Genomic DNA, 21,002 nt, shown 5'->3' on the forward strand with positions numbered 1-21,002 from the left:
ATATGGTTTCAAGATACATGTAAGGTTTGAAGAAGACTCTGAGTTTTTAAAGGTTGGTACATCATACAATGTTTATGGATAAAGAAAAAAAAACTCCAGCTCTCTCAGTTTTGTTAGCACTGATATACTTTGAAAGTCTTTATTGAATCAGAGGCAAGACGATAAACAATCAATCGTTCCATCTGTAGATGTCAGCATTCTTTGTTACACCATTCATCAGATGCAAAGTATGTTTTCAGGGTTTTATTTTATTTTTCATAAAATATTTTCCTTCTCTGAAGATTAAGACCCCATGTTTATCCCATTAAACACCATTTTGAATATAGACTTCTAATCCTCATGGAAGGATCTCTATAGATACTACTGTATGGTTACATGACTTTATTTTTAGGTTTGGGCTCTAATGACACTTCTGCATGTAGGAGTCCATCTCTAATAAGCAATAGCTTGTGAAACAGCTTTTAATAAGGTCATGAAATTCTGATCCAGCCCCTTGGCAGATGCCTCTGACCCTTATTCGGAGTCTTTTTTAAGAAATGTATTTCCTTAGGCTAAAAACTATAACCCTAAAAATATTTTGAGGATTTACAGATATATATATTTCTGATGAATGACTAAATCAGTTCTTTAAAAAACAAATAGATAAGAAAGATTGAGGAAGTGAGATCAAGAAAATAGTAAAAACCACATCAACTTGAATAGGAAAAAAAAAAAAATCCCCAGGCTGATAATTGCACAGTGCCTTCCAGATTAAAGGCGTTTGCCTGCTGACTGCATGTAATTTCAAGACTAATTCTGATTTTATCCACTGGATAAAAATGAATTAGCTAAAATCTGGGCTGTGGAGTGCTTTTAATTCTTAAGGTAGGTCTCTGGGTCCATTTTCAAGGACTTAAATGTAAATTACTCTAAAAAGTCTTTAAGGAATTTGGATTTGGGGGACTTGAAGTTGTCAAGTACAGTAACACTAAAAAAAAGTAGTTAAATATAGGTCACGGTTTGTCTTTGTTCAATCCCTGAGATTCCCTTTTAAGATTTTCAAATGGAATTAAAGATTCAATATTTGAGTTGCTCCAAAAAATATATGCTCTGAGCACATTAGGGGTAAAAAGTGATGCATTCAATTTGCATTTAAAGGCAGGCTGATTTGCCAGATAGGTGTAGTTTTTGCAGCCGTGGCAAAATACCTGCCCCTTTCCCCCGTTTTGAAATGTTTGAAAATTGTACTCTTCTTAAGTGAGCTGTAGTACCTGCTGCGGGTTTTCCATGGGGGCACTTAATTACCCCTGCCTGCTGCAAAGGTAACCATTAAAATGCCATGGAGAAGGGAGGAAGCTGGTTGGCCTTCTGAATCTGTTGCCTATTTTCTCTTTAAGCTGATGAGTGCCGTTCAAAAAGGAAGGGTGTCTGGAAGCCGGCTTGCTATACTCATGAAAACTGCAGAAGAGAACCTCGACAGAAGAGTTCCCATCCCCGTGGACCGAAGTTGTGGAGGACTGTGAGTCTGAGCAGTAAATCCACAGCCAACAGACATAGGAACAACAAATCATCATGTAACAAACCAGAGATGACTTACACCACTCTAAAATAGTGGATATGGATAGCTGCCTTGGTTTAACACTGGGAAACATTCCAAAGCTTTAGGATGTCAATGTATACCCTTTATTTGTATTTGCCATGCAATCTAGCTTAGTAAAAGTGTATTTTATCTTTTCTTTCTCATTTTTCAATGCACACTGGTTTAATGTTTTGCATTTATTTTGTGACCTGTTAGACTGGACATGCTCCCTTTTTGTTTGTTTATTCATTTAGTCTAAGTCAGTTTTAGAGGCACAATATTCTGGCAGAAATCGAAAAAAGAAGCTGGAAACATTTCATGATTTGCACAAAGCTCTGGACATTAAGCTTGTGGATAGTATTTGTTCTTAAAAGAAAGAGTGGGGTGGGATCTATTAAAACAATAGTGTTTCTGGAGACCCCTCAGCCCCTTCTTCCTCCACCTTGTCTGCCTTCCTCATCCAGACTTTATATCTAGAGCGTGACTGGCAAAACTGGAGAAGGAAAAAAAAAGTTTAGATCTGGTTATAGGAGCAAATTTCAGAGAAACTCTGAAAGCTTCCAGAATCACAGGTACAAGATATAAGGATAGCATTGACATTTGCTGGGAGTTACAGTGATAGTTTCATCTCAGCAATTCATTTTTTTTTCCCCAGTCACTGCTGGTTTTTCTTTAACTATTACAGTTGCCAGGAAGATCCTTGCTTTTCTTACTTTAAAACCAGCATTTAAGTGGCAAATTGGATACATTGGGATGGGACTACATTTCTCAAATCTTTACAGTAGTAATAAATTTAAGGATTAAAAACCTGTGTTTATATATCCACATATAATAGCACAATTTTCAATCCCCAAATCCTAGATCTTGGAGCATGTGATACTGTCAAACATGACCTATTTTGCTCAGGTTACTGCATCATTTGGGGGCGTATTTGTAAACAGATAGTAAAAGAGGATAGAAATAGCCTTTAGTTAACTTTAGTTACAATTATTTATAAAAAGCCACAAAATTGCAGTGTTCAAGGTCATTTTAATTGCTTAAAGCCTTTCTCCTACTGTACTCAATAGAAAAGTTCTCAATCAACCAAAAAGAAATAGAGAAAACCACATGCAGCACACACACATGCGTTCCCCCATCACATACACACACACACACACACACACACACACACACAGAAAGACAAAACAAGACAAAAAATTCAATCTGCCCATACCACTCTCTATATACTACCAAATGTAAAAATAGCTAGCTAGTGGAAAGCAGCTGCATAGCACAGGGAGATGAGCTCGGTGCTTTGTGACCACCTAGAGGGGTGGGATAGGGAGGGTGGGAGGGAGATGCAAGAGGGAGGACATATGGGGATATATGTATATGTAGAGCTGATTCACTTTGTTATAAAGCAGAAACTAAAACAACAGTGTAAAGCAATTTTACTCCAATAAAAATGTTTAAAAAAAATCAATCTGCCCAGAATTTAGTAAATATGTAATATACTGAATTTAAAGGGCCAATTTGGTATGCTTTTACAATAGTTTGGTGGCATTTTAGCCAGTCATCTGAATGTTTATTCACTGTGCTTCCTCTTGTGAAGTTAACTACCTACTTTTTTTTTTTTAAGATCACGTTGTGTATGAAATAGGAAACGTGACCCTTTATTTAATGTCAGGTTTTCATTGTGCAGACTCGAGATCTTAATTTTTCAAACTGGCACATAAACACTTTTGTGCTATTATTTCTATATATGTCAACATTGTAGAATATCTTTCTGCCTCATTCACGTGGGGTATGAGCCTGTCTGCCATAATATACACACTGGAGGTTCACTCACCTAAACCCCTACCCCTACCTCTGAAATAAAGAGTGAAGATAGCACCTTAACTCATTTGCTTTTAAATGAAGTTTAGACTTGCCACTTCCTAAAGGAAAACCTAAAACAGAGAAAGTGACCTCCCAGGTATCACTGTGAAGTGTTTTCTTTTAAGGTGTGAAGTTTTTCTTTACACTGGTTTCTTCCTTTCTTTCTTCCTCCCTCCCTCCCTCCCTCCCTCCCTTCCTTCCTTTCCTTCTTTCTTTCTTTTTTAATAATAGAAGCACGTGTCTTTGTAACTTAGTGTTTTTCTATCAAGACAATAACTTCACTGTTTAGAGCCCAGTGACCCTTAATAGATAGAAGAGTTGTCCCTTAAAACATCAGAGATGATGTACCACAATACTGTACATTTGTGCTCTCTCTCTTTCTCTCTCTCCTTTTCTAGTTAAATCAAGACAACGATGACTTGTATCCTCCCTGAATCCATTACAGTAGGGGCCAGGCTTATAACCTGACTGGCCTGGGCAGAGCTATATTTGAAAAGAGGCCTTGTTTCTGCATGCTTTTTTATGCGTGAAGTTCCTTTAAGGACAAAGAAAAATGCACTTTTCTTCTTTTGAGCACATCTGCTTTTGCTTAAAATCTGCTAATTCTAAAACATACGCTCCTTCACCGATCCCAGAGACTCATCTTGGAAATGAGCTGGTTCCAAGTCTTTATTGTGAATAAAGCACCCCTGCATTTTTGTGTAAGTTCTTAATTAAACCTGTACAGCTTCTTTACCTGATTTCAGAAAAGGAGAGAAGAAATGGGGGGGGGGGGCGGGGGAGGTGTGAGTGTGATTCAAAATCTATTCCAAGCACAAAAGAATTATTTTCTTTTTGTATAAACATGGTATCAGCTGATTCTGTTGGGGTGGGTGTGAGGTGTGTAGAGATTGTCTTTTATCAAGTGATTTATTCAAAGAGGCTTTATTAAGGGGATTCAGGTGAAGGAACCCCCATCTGTGGTGGAGAGCTGCATGCTCCTTTCAGTAGCCCTTCCCACAGTCATAACAATAGTGATAATGCTGGATTATTTGTTAAGCCAAGGTTGTCTGCCTCATATCCTTCATGCTGCTGCAACAGTCTTGCTTTCAATCAATTTCTACTGAGTGTAACTAGGATTTCTACTACTAAATGCATGCTCCCTGTTTTGCTTTAGTTTCTAGCTTTGTTTTGTCTTTTTCAAAATATATGTAGCTTACTCCTTTGTACAACAGAAATTTCATTCTTTTACTAAACATACTGTAAGAATGATCATTGATCTTATTTCCTTTTTGATGTTTTTGGTAAAGATTCTTGGCATATGAATGTAATAATATTGAAGTCATCGATTCTAACAAGTTGCACTGTTTTGCATTATGTCAATCCTTTTTAGGGAGTAAAAGAGCCCTACTGTGCTTTTAAAGAATATCAAGTATAAACCCAGTACTGGAGTCGATATACACACTGCATGTTTTCATATATGGCATTTTTTATGTATTGTGTTGGGTTATTGTTCTAGATTGGACTCTTAAATAGTATGTTTGAGGCTGGGTTGTCATTTTTATAACTGTCTTGGTGTTTTATCACCATTATTTATTACTCTTGATATACAGAATGAGCTGCATGCATTTATAGAGCAATAAGAGGATGTATTTAATGTGCCTTGTTTTTAACTGAATAAGAACTGAAAGCATGAATCAATAAAACTGATTAAAATGGGCCATTTACTGGCGTTTTGATGTTACTTGCAGTCAGAGAAATAACTTTGATTACTGTTGAAGTTTAAAAAGTTTGAAAATATCTTCACAAACTGTATTTTTAATTGCACTCGCACATTAATTATTTTCACTTGCAATTTTGTAATTTTATCTCAAAAGTGAATCCCTGCATAGACCAATGCAATTTTATGAGACTGCCAGGTTTATTTGTATTAATTTGTTGCTGGAGGCTTTAGGGCACGACTTCTGTATCGGTGCAATCCTATTCTAAAATTACATTCATCCTATTCAACTCTGTTGAATTCTTTTTTTCCTCTTTTTTTTTTTTTTTTGTCAACCAGAGCCTTTCAGCCTCAGCGTTTCCAGGCACACTGATGAATTTTATCATAAGTAAAATCAATAGAAATGAATGGGAAAGATTACATAATCCATTTTGATCATCTTACATGTCAAGTTAGTGTAGGGTTGCCAAGTGTTGATAAATGCTCTGACAGAAAAAATGCTATATATTTTCATTGTCAGTAAATCAGTAAAGCTGTTACCAGTTTTAACACAAATTTTATAATGCCTATGTTATTTTATATGTTTTAATTTACACATATATATGGAACTTCGTCTCCATTTGTGGTTAAGAAGTGCTGCCTCTTGGTTTTGCGTGCTCAAAGGCCTGTGTGAGCTTCTGAAGTTTCTTGGAAATTGTATAAAATAACCCAGAGCACTGGCCCCCAGACTGACCTGGAACAATGAACTGTTTGTTCAATGGCTAGAAAAAAATATATAGCAGCTCAAAACATTGTTCATTGATTTAGCTTATCAAATTTTATAGCACTTTAAAATTTGTCAAAAAAATACATTGCTCCCAGTTTTCAAAATTTATGGTAATGAATTTACGGTAATCAAAGAAAGAGAAATGGATACTCACACCGACATTTTGCAGTCTTGGTCAACACTGCATTATCATTGGTGGCAGATTTCACCTGAAGACATTTGACTTAGGAAGGAAACAGACCACAGAAGTTTTAAATTGTTCTGGCACCCTCATAACAAGAGTATTTCTGTACAGGAGATGGAGTTGATGAGCCTTCTGTGCTTGTACTTTGTATTTTAGGTGTCTAATTAGCTACCACACTTGTGAAATACGTGCACACAAGGTGAGGTATGTGAGCCATGATGACACCAGAGATAGTCCTGCAGGTCCTGTGCTGAGAAGGCGGTGGGGCCTTGTCAAAAATCAATAAATAACCTTGGCATTATGTTAAATGCTTGATCCAGAATAGTAAAATTTATTTGATCTAAACAAAATACCACTTTTGTGAAATGATCGGGGCTATCTTCGTTCTCCACATGCGGCATCGAATTGCGTTGCTTAGCAAACCATACCATCGGTTCCCTGCTAGTTCCCCATATTCACACTGGGGTTGCCTGAAACTATGTCAGTTAAGGTGCGTATCCTGTAGTCGTAGATAATATATCATGTTTCAGTGGAAGAGACGGGAGGATTGAGTGTCACTTGGATAGTAGAGCATGGCACGTGGTACAACTGGTTCCACCCGCTTCTGAGCCCTTCAAGCCCACCTTATTGTGTCATGACGCAGAATCTGCTGTCATTCTCCAGGTACAGTGACTCCTGTAGAGCCCGGGCTTGCTCCTGCACTGGCTGCTAGCTTTCCTTCGGTGTGGTGTCTCAAGGAGTTGGGAAGTGGAGAAGTATTTTTTTCTTTTCTTTTGGCCTTGGTGCCTATTAAAAAACAGTTTCGGTAAAGGAGAATCTTGAATTGGAGGCTGCTTTTTCTTCATGGTCATAGGATTTCTTTATCTAGCCTCATACTATAAAATTGCCTCTAACTTTTTGGTGATTTCTTTTAAAAATCTGATGTAGGCATATCTGATTTTGATTTAAAAGCTACCTTCCTCTGTTTGTCTAAGCGATGTAAATGTAATGAGTCGATCAACATATCACTTTCCTTTAACCTGACCTTAACGCCCTCTTTTAAGAAAGCAGTTTCCTCTCTACTCCCTCCTTCCTTCAAAGGTCTTAGAGTAAATAGCTGCTGCTTCTCCCTTTTAATTTGTTGCTTGTTAGATTTTCTCTTCTTTGCTTAAAATCAATTTTTTTTGTTGTTTTTCATCCCCATCGTTAATTGATTTACAATTCATTTTTATGCATACAGAGTTTTTCCTATCCAAGTTAAGAAGCTGTAAATCTTAGATCCGTTGAAATGACAGTGAGAAATATTTCATTTTATCCCATGAATCATTTGCCATCCTTATTGCAGAAAAATGGCAAAATTATGGTGCACCATGTTTTCATAAATTACTCTGCCCTCCCTACCCCCGCACCCCCGGCCCCAGTTCATTTCATTATTTGTTTGGAAAGACTGTAAGAGTCAGAATCCAGACACTTGTGGTAAACAATTCTGATTTTACAGCAGGCTAATCAAAATTACATAACATCACAAATTAATTCCTCTGGTACTGTGAAGAATTTAATTCATGTACAAAATATATCATCTGTTTTATAACTCAAAAATAGCTTGATATTAAAGTACATTCTGTGATTTGCTAGTCTAACAAAAGGAGAAGAGTGCCCAATTCTTTAAATAATGTATATAATTTTCATTGGGTTTCATATGTCAAAGTAGTCATTTATGTCCTGAAAGGTGTGTGCTTTGCACTGTGTGTTTGAACACTATTAAAAAATCATGGCTTCCTCCAAAAAGGACAAATCATAGGTTTGCATTTCACATACGACCTGGAATGAAATATCTTATATGGAGACTCCTTCCTCCTGCCCTTAGGAATATCCTCAAAAGTAACGATTAACATATTTCTAAAGATAAATATTTTTTAAAAAGCAGTGAATGAAAGCAGTTCCTATAAAGTTATAACATTGCCAAATGAACAGATTTGTCTGTGGATTTTCATCTCTATTTTATTATCAGATCTTTTAAGGAACACTGGTCAGTTAGTTATACAATTGAAAAAGTCAAGTTTATCCTGATAAATATATTCGTCATAGTGAGCTGCTAAACTGTTTTCAAAATGGGCCATTTTTTAAATGGAGCTTATCCAGCTTGATCCATGCTTTAAGCAGCACTGAACCATTAAATAAAAACCTGGGACAAAATGCCTTTGAAAAGGGTTAATTAGCTTTAATATTGATTTATTCCGTATAGGACGCTAATAGACTAGAACATTTATTTCTGTTTTGGATCATTAAAAACTGGCTTTCGTTCTTGAACAATTTGTTTCTAATAAATAAAAATTAGACCAATTAGAGTAGTTTGAGTATAACCTACAATACATGATGCACTTTTTAAGAAAACAAAAACCGGATCACTTATTTCACAATTCATTGCCATTCCATCAGACACAGGGTCCGCAAAATACGAGATCATTAAGCTCAAGACAGAAGTATTTCTACTTTAACCCCAAAAAGGGAGAGGGGGTTAACGTAGGACAGAAAACTCCCTAAAGCTAAATTGGCACATGCTGTTCCTGGCGTTGCGTTTCTCTAACACTAGGATTTGCTCCCATCTTCTCCATTCATTGGCTTTACCCTTGGAAAATATTACTGTATCGAAAAAGTTTACGCCTGGCCAAGGTGCTTGCCTATCTGCAGGGGATACCGTCCTTGCTGTGCTGAGTTTTTGTTCTAATGCTGCCCTCTAATGGATACCAAATTATTTCATTAGAGCCAGAACAAAAGTAAATTTTCAGCTTCTTCGAGCTCCTCCTGCCCTAGCCCATCACACTCTGAAATTGTGATCTATCATTTTTCCTCCTGTCCAAGTGTTGGTGCAGGAGACATTCGTGAAGATTGCATGGAGTCACCCTGGCCAAAGTTGCATTCCTCTTCCAGGCAGTAGCGGGGCAGTCATGCTGATTTGTGCTCTATCAAACTTTCCTTTTTTTCTAAGCCAGCAGTTGGAAAGAATTGATGTTCTGGGGGGACGTAAAAATGAGGAATTAAAACAGTGTAAGTGCTGTATTAAGATGATATGCTGTATGTTTTATCAGCCACTGGCACCTAGTTCAAAAGACAAAAAAATTAGCAGCAGTGGTTTGGGAATAGGCCTGTGCATGGGGTGGATATCAAATTCATACATGAAGAATATCAGCACTTTTCACATGCTGCTTCCTGACACCCATTGCTAGAGCTGAAAACTATCTCTATTGTCCAGTTTGATTGCTTGAATCAAACTGATTTACAGCAAATCCATCTGAGCTTTGATAAATCTATTACAGTTTCATTTCACTGATTTCATTAACGTGAATAAAACCAGCCATGCTTTCTGCATAACTGCCTTTTAATGGCTTGGCCCTGTCACCTGCCTGAATATTAATCCCCCTGACTTATTGCTCCACAGAGGGAATGAGTAATGGGTATTTGAATGTGATCAGCACAGTACAATGCAATTAAGGAAGCAGTACTGTTCTGTGCCTTTAATCCTGAACTAATTTGAATTGCAGTTTGATAGCACAGTGAATCCTGCATAATTATGTAGGGTGCATATTAAACTCTGTGACAAACCGGAGAAGCTTTTAACCATCACAGCTATGGTAGACAGGGGAAGGCCAGAGGCAGAGAGCCCACTATTGGACTGAGGGCTCAATTAATAGAAAACCTTCAGCAGGGAAAGCTTAGAGAGCAACAGATCTTGGAACACAAAGTGTTGACTTGTTTTAAATTGATTTTATTTTACTAGGATTTGGGCTTTCAGGGTTTCCTTTGAGTTTTCAAGGTAGCAAGGGGAAAACTGTTCCCTAACAAAACTTTGTATTCTCTCAGTGAGTTCAGCAGTTAGAAAACAGCAGCCGTAATAATTTGCAGCTTCTTAGCCTAAGTATCCAGTTATTTGGTCCTCTACAGTTCCACAAATGGTACAGTCAGATCAGGACCAAAACTTAGAATTGGTGAGCTGGGAAAAAAAAAAAAATGCATTCACACACACACACACGTAAAACCGTTTAGAATGTTCCCACCTAAAATATCCTCTTTCTCCCGAAGTTTGAAAATCATTTTATCAGAAGTCAGGCTTCCCTGAAATGTACATATTATATGATGGTCGATTATTTACTGTGCTATATAGATGTTTTTTACTCTATATTAGTGCTAGGGATTTTTTAAAAACCGTTAAAACAACATAACACAAATATTCTGTATACTTTGGGTCTTTTGTGAATATATTGGCAGTTGATTTGCATGACGACTTAAGAGTTTGTTTGTTTTTAATCCAAAATATAACTCCTGGCTGTTGCAGAAAATGAAGGGTCAGAAATAAAGACAATATCACCCCTACCTTGTGGCTTTCCTTGCTACAGTTAGTATCACATCTGAGTAAAAATAAGAAAATGAGATGTATTAACTTATGTCCCAAGTTGGTCCTGCAATGGGATATAACCATAAAAGGTCAGAAATGACTAATTTTCTGCTGTTAGGGCATTTAAGGTAAACAATCAATATCATACTTTTAACACACATTATTATCCAAATAAAAATGACATCTTGATTCTATTGAACTATTTTTATGTAGTACTCTAACGTCACTTTGCCACAGTAGCTCTGATACTTAAATGCTTTGTGGATGGAATAGAAAATAATAAATAAGGAGGTGGCTTTTACTTAAATAGTAGGAGGCAGGACAATTACATTCAGAGGAAACGTGTTCTGGAAAAAAACCCAGAACTGTTTTTACTACAATCCATTAAATGCTTGTTTAAACTTCAGAGTTTATTTTTGTGTCATGTAATTTATTTATTGATACAGCTGATGGCTGATACACTTACTGAAGTTTTAGGAAATTTGGGTACATGGAGGAAAATGCTTGAGGAAAATACTAGCACTATATATTCTAAAATAATAAATAAATGAAAAGGTATTTTTTGCTATCCAATTGGTAATGTAAATTTAATCTGGCAAATAGTTATCCAAAATAAATGTAAAATGCATCAACTAAAATGAAGTTGGGGGAGGAGTGACTTCCCTAAGGGTGTACAATAATATTAGCAGGATTACAGACCTTTAATTTTTTCAATCTAATTGAATCCAATAGAATTACTGTAGATTCTTAAGAGTCACCATATCCTGCTGGGCTACTCTAATCTAAATATTGCTAGTTAACCTTGTTTTTGAGAAATACATTGGAAAAAGCTAAATTGAGCCTCTTTCCATAATCAGTTTACATTATGTTGCACACTAACTGTTGATTACATTTTCCAGAGATGGATTATTTCCCTTATGCTACCTGAAATGATTTTTTCAACAATAGTATTCAACTCTGGTTTAAATAAAGTAATTTTGTTTTATAGCCTCAAAAAAACATAAATCATCCGTGAGAATAGATAAAAGTATAAAGAAACTGGAAAGAAAAGCACCCTAGAATTAACATGAAAACACTTTCTGGGAGAATGTTTTTTGTAAATTAAAGCAAGTAATTGAATATATGGCACTCCAAAAAAATGAAGTGTTTGAAAGCTGTGCAAAATGCAGCATACGTTCTGTTACTGAAACTGCTGTAAGTCAATAAAAAAATACAAATTATGTTTGAAATCATACTTTTAAGAGTTTAGCCTTTGATTTATGTATCTTATGAGGTTACTTTTGCATAAGGAAATATTAATCTAATATTATGGGTATTTTACAAAGACTTCTGAGATGCTCACTTTATTTCATTCATTTATGTTAAAAATATAACAATAAATATTAAAAGCCCATTGGTGCTGTTGGCCACATAAAAAAAAAAAAAACTCATAATGATCTTTGTTCACTTATCTATTTAGAGTTTTCTTTTAAAAGAGTTAATTATGGCTCCTCCTTTGTAGCAGGACAAGTAGTTTTTATTAATCCAGCACTATGAAAATAATAATAAAAAACACTACTTTACCCTCACCTCCACCTTCCCCCACCCTCATTATTGTTGTTGTTGTTGGTTTTTAATCATAAAACAATTCTAGGCAGCAAGAGTAGTATGTTGCTTGGGCTCAGGCTGGGCTGTTAGCTAAATTAAGCCATTGTGACTCAAAATCCTCCTTTAATAAGGTTCATGCTGTCTACAACTTCATCATTTTCTGCTGAATGATAATTACTTTATTCAATCATGTTCAAGGTTTTAGTGAAAGCTAGCATTGATTGATTAACTTCAATTACCATGCTTACATTTGCATAGATAAAAACTGCTTTTCAATTTGTGAGTGGCACGCCAGTGGAAACCCTGCGCTGATATTTGCATTTCAATGTGAACAGTGAAGAATAAAGGTGGAAGAGAGGTCTGATCAGTGCTAAGCCCTTTCTGCTTCAGTGCTTAAGCATTTTTCCATAAACACTCTTGTTATGATGTTAGTTTGTTCAAACCACTCTGAGGTAACTGATGGAGGCTCCTGTTTACAAGCTTTCCTGACAATTGAACAGTATGGATTAGGGGGAAGGACTCCCATAGTAGCTTGCAGGCCGGCCACCAAGTTAAAGAAGAATGAAAGCCCTTCCTGTAGCTGTCACAGAAACTCCCAAATGCCAGCAATGCTTTGAAGATCAATCTCGTCTGAGGCCGATTGGCTCTAACCTGGTCTGACTTTACAATAGCTGGTGCTTTTTCCCTGGAGCAATCTGCTGGTCCCAGACTAAATGTTGAGCTTTTATCAGTCCGATTTTCTGTTGAAATGCAAGGGATGGTCCAAAGTGAAATGAATAAGTCCTTTTCATTCTTACCAAGCAGGCTCATAACAAATACTGCGTTGTACTAGATTCATTGGATGTTATCATCTTGTACAGTTTGGGTAATCTGATTTTTAGCATGTGTCTAAGACAAGGACCACCTCGGTTTCCTTACCCTTTGGTGGTTCAGAGATACAGAAGTTTGGTGTAGTTTTCTTTGCCTTTTCTGCATATCACAGTTTAATCGGGACCATAGTATTCTTACGCCAGTCCTGGGAAGCACAGCCTTTATAAAATCACAAAAGCTCATCACCAGAGAGCTATTTCTTAAATCAGTTCGAGTCTCTTCTTTCTTTCTTCTACAAGATGGGCAACTAAATGGAACACTTTCTCAAAATAAGCTCAATAACTTTTTCTTGTGATTCTAAACAATTTTGACACATAGTGCACTCAATAAACCTTTTTGGTTGTGATATCTTTGAATGCTAAAACTCCTAGAAACTCCAGGATGGTCTCACTTGAGGACTAGGTAGATTTCCCTAAAAAATAATGTCCATCTTTAAATCTTTAGGACAAAGAAGTAATGCCACTGAAAATACACCTTCAGATCTAACTGCAGAGTTTACATGGACACCCAGCCTTCCATTAAGTAAACTTTAAAATGCATAGGAAATTGCTTACGCAGTTTACACTCTATACTAATGCATGTATTGTTTCAATGATGAAGTTTAAAATAATTTGAAGGCCAGATTGCATGTTGTTGCACAACATATTTTCTTTGCCAAATAAAAAAATCCCCTGGGGCTTCGTGTAAAATTTAAAGAATATTTAAAGATGGGATGAAGTATCATCCTCTGCCTAAATATTACTTGTCACTTTCAGATCTGGAGCTGTATGAAAATTATTTTTTAATTAAATTAGGGTATGCATTACAATGTTGCCCCAGTCTTGCCTCCTTAAGCTTGAAGAACTGAGAAGTGCTACTGCATGCTTTATGCTTGAAGATAGGTCCTGTCCTTTTCATAGAGGTCCATGGTCCCAAACTAAAGTTTAGCACCAGGTGGATGGGCAGCTGTGCCTCCCCAAGGGGACAATCCAGCAATCATTGCCATTAATGCTGGCCTCCTTATAATAACAAAGGGAAGCCAGGCTCCTGAGATGGTAATTTCTGCCAAATGTGCAAATATTGCTTGCCAGTCTTGGGCTGATATGTTAAAGAGATAAGTCAAATTGGTTATTTCTCAATAGATAAGGTAATTAATAAATTTTAAAATTTCTTTATTAAAAAAGTTCCTTAGAATGCAAAAGGAATCAAGCAGAACTTAACAAAGCCATATTTGGATTGGCACTTGTGACAAATAAGGGATTCTTACTTCAACTAAAGTGTTTTTGTCCCACTGCTTGGGAAATGAGGATAGAGATGGTCGCATTGGATTAAAACAAGTAGATTTCACTAAGGATAAAGGCGTCATGATATGAAGACAATTTGGAGAGAAAGCTCAGATTCTTAAATGTAATGGTAAAGATGTGCCACCAATTCAAACAGTTTGGCCTGAAATATTACCCACCAAAATGCACAGAACTTTCTTTGTAGTCAATTTTGTAACTGGCATGTGTAAGAATGCTATTTTGGAAAGTTAATTTTAGCAGGGTTGGATAATTAAGTGTAGAAAAACGAAGCAGTCTTGGAAGTCGGTGAAACTGTGTTGTCAAACCAGCACACGACACATATGAGCATGATAGGGAGAAAACCCATTCCTGTAAGATTTTAAATGGGTAAAATGAATCACTAATACTTTTAAAAAGCTTAAAAACTTCATCTTAGTAGATGGGAGTGAGCAAATCACAGACACTGTTAAACGTCTGTGAGTTAAACAAATGGGAATTATGAAGTGCTGAGAACATGGATATGAGGAAGTAGGGCTGCAAACAACGAGTAAATGGTCTAGGATTGACTACATACTGAATAATTTTCACCCTGAAGACAATATACAGTAATATGCCCTGGGAAGAACTAACCATTTTGTTAGTTTTCTTAAACTGGTGATCTTTTAACATTTTAAATTTGGAAACACTACGAAAAGTGAGCGCATTTTTCTGTCTCGTTTGGCCCGTGATCTTCATTTCTTCCTCTCCAGGGCATTCTCAGTGGCTTCCCGGACTCCAGATCTTCTCCATAAAACACTTACAGCCTCATGGGCCACCCCATGACGTGCCCCAGAGCTATCCAGAGGAGCTTTTCACTGTTGAGGGTCAGAAGCGTGAATTCCCATGTGTTTGTATACCCACCATCTTGAGTTTTGGCAGCTCTTTCTGGAAATCCAGGATTGGGGCTCACTAGAACCTTCCTCTTCCATTACTAGGTACCATCTTTTCTTCTGTCTCCAGTCATCTCCTCCTCCTCCCTTTGTTTCCATTTTTCTCCATTAGCAACTCTCCTTGGAAAACTGCTCTCTTTACTGGTTAATTTTAAGTAATAGGAACCAGCTGTATTGGTGCAGAGCAATTTTTCTTTCTATAGTGTCACAAGTTTAAAAAGTCCATCAAAGTCAGATATTTCCAGCTCTCTTCCAAACATTTTAAATTTTACATGGTTATTTGAAGACAGAAATATTACATTTAGAGACAAATATTCTCAAGGTTCTAGAGAAGCTTAATAATTCTCATAATTGAAACAAAGGAAAGCTTAAAAAAATATCTGAGCGATGCCTTGGCAATGGATGTAACACCTATAAATTGCTCAATATACAGGTGAATTAAATAGTCACTGTAGATGAAAGTCATCCTAGAAAGGCCTCCGCACTCAAAGTCCAGTTACGTGGAAATGGAATAAAAATTCTGAACATCTATACTTACGGACATTTAACAAAAGAAACGCGGAACGGAGGGGTCAAACACCTCAGATGAAACTTCAGAAATGCGTGTTTAAAATTGTTCCGATTCTTGCTGTCACCCACAAGAAAGCAATGGGATCACTTAAAGTGAATTCAAGAGAAATTCAAATAGCCGGTGGTTTTAGCCAGGACTTGGGGGAAACGGGTCTTCGCTACCAGCCACCCTGCCCCACCCTGCTTCCCACCCCAAGCCCTCAACTCCATCCTTTGATTTTTTTCCTTCTCCTGCACAGACCTAACTTTGAGAGGAGGTATGGTGGGACTGACATCGAAAGCAGTTGCTCAGAGCTGGGGAAACAGGGTTAAAACTGACAGGCCAGTGGAGTCTTGCTTCTCCCTTATGAGCAACAAGACACTAAATGAAAAAACCTGAAGTCAGGAAATCTGTTTTCTATTTCTTATTTGGCATCGCCCTTTTGTGCCCTCCACTCCGGCAGCCTCACTATATATCCATAAAATCATGAGTATGCTGAAAAGTCAAAATCGGGGTTATATAACTGTTCTTGAAAAATCCCTGCTTTTTTCAGGGATTGACCTGTGGACAGGTCATTTTCCGGTTTGGTTACCTGGTTCTCAGGGTCACTGTTATGATTCATCAGATATTTTAAAACGATTTTTTTTCTTGGTATTTTAATGATTTTGCAATAGAGAAAAACTTTTTTGTTCATTAACCTAGCATTGAAATAATTATTTTCCTCTTATCCTAGGAAGAATATAAGCTTTTAAGAAAGAAATCCAAAAACCACAGGGCAGTCAAATGAAGGAATTTTTATGGCAGTGCCAGAAAAAAATTTTTCTCCTTCTGTCCATATACCAGATCATTTTTTAAAAATGACATTCAAATGACAATCACATGGCACTGCCTTTGCTGGAGTTGCTATGCACGATGGTGCTAAACTCTGTATTATAATATATGTTGCAGATGGCACCTACAGTGCATTTATGTAGAGATTTTGTCCATCCCTCCAAGAGATATATTTACTTAACAATGATCCAAAACAGATGGACAGACAAATCTGTCTTCGATATTTAATACTAATATATTAATGTGTAAATGACATAACAATAGGTTTGTTTTCTAGAACCTAATGCAGTGGTTGCCATAAGAACACAAATTATGTGTACATTTTAATGCATCTATGCTTCATAATTATGCATGGTTGTGTGCTGTTATAATTGACATAAAATATAAAACAGGTCAAAGAGCAGCTATTAAAACTATTTTTCATTTTGCTTCTTGACAGCCAGCAACATTGGTGCCTGGTACATTTAATAGGGCCATACATGCAATGCACAGATAGTTATAGAATTGCAGCCACATTAAAGGGCTCCAGAATTTGTAACCTAATTACTTCAAACATTGTTTTAAGGCTGATGATTCTATTTAGAAGTTTCCTATTTTGAGACCACATAAGTGAAATACTTTAAAATAGAAATCAGTGAGGGGATGTGGGAAGGGTATCGTGTGTGTGTGTGTGTGTGTGTGTGTGTGTGTGTGTGTGTGTGAGAGAGAGAGAGAGAGAGAGAGAGAGAGAGGGAGAGAGAAGGAGGGAGAGAGAGAGAGGGAGAGAGAGAAGGAGGGAGAGAGAGAGAGGGAGAGAGAGAAGGAGGGGGAGAGAGAGAGAGAGGGAGATTTTACCTGAAAATAATATGTGTCCTGAAATCATTTTTTTTTTTTCTGCTTAGGTAAAATGAAGCGGTTGTCTCCTGTGTTCTTTTGTAATGATAACTAAATTTCTGCTCTGTGTAGCTCTCACTCTGTTTTCTTTGTTTTTGTTTTCTAGCACACTTAAGAATCCTTTGGTTAAATTCTCATCTCCTAAAGGTTACAGAGGAAGAGACTCTAGTTTTCTCATTACTTAATCCACTTGCCACCCTGTGTGGGAACTGAGCATTAATCCCCTCACTTTAGCAGTGAGGGAAGAGAGGCGAGGGGAGGTTAAGTGACTTGCCCAAGGGCACCCAGCAAGCCTCCCTAAGGCTGGAATTGGAGCTCTGAACACCTGCATCTCAGGCCTGCACTCAGGCCCTGCTCCTGCTGCCTCAAGTATTTGTAATTCTCCTGAGGGCCAAACCATCTTCATTTTCCTGTCATAAAACTCCAAGGACCTCGGGGTGAAAGAAATAAAACCTGTAAAATATTGACCAACAGCAACGCAGCTTTGATTTATAAAAAGTTTCTGTTATTGTAGTTTTCAAAGGCATAGATTTTTGGAACTGTAAAATAAAAACGTGAAATGTACACTCAAAGAATAAAGATCCCTTACTGTCATTGTGATACGCCAACATAGCTGGTATAATTCTCCTTTGTTTCAGAATTTGCATTTTAGAAAGACAATTCTTTTTTTTGGTTTTGTTTTGTTGTTCGTTAAATTTTTTTTAATTTTTATTTTATATTGGAGTATAGTTGATTAATAATGTAGTGTTAGTTTCAGGTGCACAGCAAAGTGATTCAGTTATACATATACATGTATCTATTCTCTTTCAAACTCTAGAAAGATAATTCTTTTTTTTTAGATACTTTTTTTTTAAGCTCTACGTTATTGATTATGCTGTTTTTATTATTTATTTTGGCCGCGCCGAGCAGCACGCAGGATCTTAGTTCCCCAACCAGAGATCGAACCTGTGCCCCCTGCATTGGGAGTGCAGAATCTTAACCTCTGGACCGCCAGGGAAGTCCCTAGAAAGATAATTCTCTTTAAACAGTTGGGGAAAGACAGTTCTCCCTCAGTTACAGAACCCCAAATCTTGTATATTTTTATGTGTTTTAAGCATTTTAAATAATTTCAATGTTAAATAATGAAGTCGACAGGAAATTTAGAGAGGCTGAAATGGAGTGAGGGGCTGGGGAGGACGTACAGGTTGGAAGAAACTCTTACTCCCTGGGCTGCCGTGTCTCTCGCTCCCGCTCCTGGCTGGTCTAGTCCTACTCTGTCTGCTCTCACCCTGACCCCCGCCCCCATCCCCACTCCCCATTTAGGCCACCAGCTCCTAACAGGATCTTCCTCGCATTCAGTTCCCTAGGAACCGCCAGGCCCTATGGATTTCCTAAGCCCTTATGTCAGTCAGAACTTGCTATTTTCCTTATTTAGTTTGCTTTAAAGTGCTTCCCTCTATGCTGAGTTTTTTTCTGCTCTGAGGGCTGGGCCAGGGTGGATGCATATAGAAACCAGACAACAATGGATGGAATTAAAAATTAGGGGAGGGGATCTTTAAAAAATTGCTAATAATTTATTTGTCAACTATTCCAAATCAGTGAAGTGCTATTTTGCACTTAAATGCAACTGATCTTATTGCCCACATCAGGGAGAAAAAGTCCAGAATAAACAATCAACACCAGTAATGGTCACAGTTCAACAACTGTTATTTATGGCTTAATACGTGTCAAACACTGGTCTGAGTGTCTTACCTATGCTAGCTAATTGGATCTGCATAACAGGTCTATAATTAGGTGCGGTCACCATACCTTTTTATGGGTGAAGAAACTGAGGTACAAAGAGATTGAGTGACTTTGCTCCAGGTCACAAACGCGGTAAGTGTCAGAGCTGGGATTACGTGCAGCGGGCAGTTTGAATTGTCTTCTTGTTCTTCCTGGTTTAGAGAGACAAGAATGAGGGATAGTGGTCCAGATGCTGCCTGATCCAAGGCACAGAGATTCTAGCCTTAATTATGTCTTGCTTCGCATCATCCACCACACCTCACACCAATTTACCCAAGAAAAACCCCAAACAATAAAAATAAGTAGTAACAACAACAACAAAAATAAGTAGTAACAAGAATCAGATAAAAATAAAAGCAGAAATACTGTGACCTTACATAAAAACAATTTAAGCATCTTCCAAAAGAACATTCTTGATTTTACCGAAATATAAGCTTATGGCCTAATGCTGTTCTTCAGTTAGGAATCTCTAGTCATAATTTTTAATTGTATATAACCCCATCTAGATGCCTTTTTGACTGTGAAGGTACAAAGGATTATGGAAACAAGGCATTGTTTATATTTGGTGGCTGATGGGTTTTTTTTCTCCTTTCAACTGGTTGCTGTTACTTGAAGACTTTTAGTTGTCACAGCTCTACGTTTATTTTGATGCAGTTGTGGTCCTATCCCTGTTGTGCTTGGCATGTCTTATTTCTGTCTGGGGTGTCTGAATCTTGACGTCGTATCTCAAGCATATGAAGATACATGCTACTGCTTGGAGATATATTACTTTGAATTCTACACAGTTTTGTCAATTGGACTTGTCATTTTCCTACTAGGGTACAGTTTTCCATAAAAGTCATATTAATTATAATGCAAAGTGCCCAAAATTATAAATAGTGTCTACTTCAACTAAAGAGTGAAGAGTTCCTGACTGAATCACCAAAATGTATCTAACTTAGTATAATAATCTCCCAAGCCCCCGACGGTGTCATGAGCTGAAGACATCATCGTAGTGTTTTTTCAAACACTGGCAGTACAACAAAGGGAATAACGCTGCTTTTCTCCCTCCATCCCATTTTTACCCTTGATCAGATGCCAAGTTAAGCCAATTCTATTTACAGATACCTTGCCCACTTGTGCCATCATTGTCACCCAGGGTTGACTCAGGCTTCCATCATTTCCACCTGATGGAATTCTGCTATTTCCTAAACTATTTTCTTGGACTCCAACAGGCACCAATAACTGAGCACCACATGCCCACTGTCATTCTGATTGGGTCTCTCTCCTTGTGGCCTTTGATTTCCAACAAGCTTCTAAGTCTGTTCCTCCATAAAAAGCTGGAGACAGCTCTTTAACAAGGTGAAGAGACAGCTCACACCCTGGTAGCTGTCTATAGTTCCAGGCCCTCCCACATCTGCCCTACACCTTAGTGACACAGAGCTAATCCCCATAGAGCCGTACCAGGCCCTGGCAAGCTGCTGTCTCTGCGTGTGACGTTCTTGCAGCTTAGACAGGCCCCGCTTAGCTCCACTTCTGGGTTACGTAATTTCTTGTATTTTTAAACCTGGCTCGAATGTTACATCTCTCTGAAGTTCTTCTCCACTTTTGTTATTCCAACTTCCTGTCCCAGGAAGAACTAAATCACCCCTTCCTTATACTCCATCAAACCTTCATTATGCCTCTGTTATAGTAATTAGTAAGTCTTATTTTATTAGTTATTTATCTGACCATACCTGGTCAGAGACTTTGGTTTATTCATCTGTTTAGCTCCAGGCAAGGACCTTGCATACAGTGGACGTGCAATAAGTATGAACTAAACTAAGACGGATTCCGAGAGGCTCCTGGATCACCAGGCAACTGTTGTAGGCCTGGGCTCCTTTTCTGTAGGGCAATAGGGAGAGAGGCCAATGGGTCACATTGT

At 37.5% G+C, this 21,002-nt stretch overlaps 1 protein-coding gene across 9 annotated transcripts in view; it reads left to right on the top strand.

Annotated features, from left to right (window-relative positions):
• Positions 1-17,944, top strand: part of GPD2 (glycerol-3-phosphate dehydrogenase 2) — a 149,532-nt gene extending 131,588 nt beyond the window's left edge. For 4 of the 9 annotated variants that reach the window (XM_067026059.1, XM_059051737.2, XM_067026060.1 and 1 more), the window contains 2 exons: positions 1,377-1,498; positions 3,814-5,113. In XM_067026059.1, the coding sequence (XP_066882160.1) occupies positions 1,377-1,498; positions 3,814-3,817 (126 nt within the window). In that variant the 3' untranslated portion in view covers positions 3,818-5,113. Of the gene's footprint in view, positions 1-1,376; positions 6,415-17,444 lie in introns of those variants that run through there. The other 5 variants (XR_010839119.1, XR_010839118.1, XM_067026058.1 and 2 more) reach the window with 3 other exon arrangements.
• The last annotated feature ends 3,058 nt before the right edge of the window (positions 17,945-21,002 follow it).

Source organism: Kogia breviceps, chromosome 2, assembly GCF_026419965.1.
Source record: "Kogia breviceps isolate mKogBre1 chromosome 2, mKogBre1 haplotype 1, whole genome shotgun sequence".
NCBI lineage: Eukaryota > Metazoa > Chordata > Mammalia > Artiodactyla > Physeteridae > Kogia > Kogia breviceps.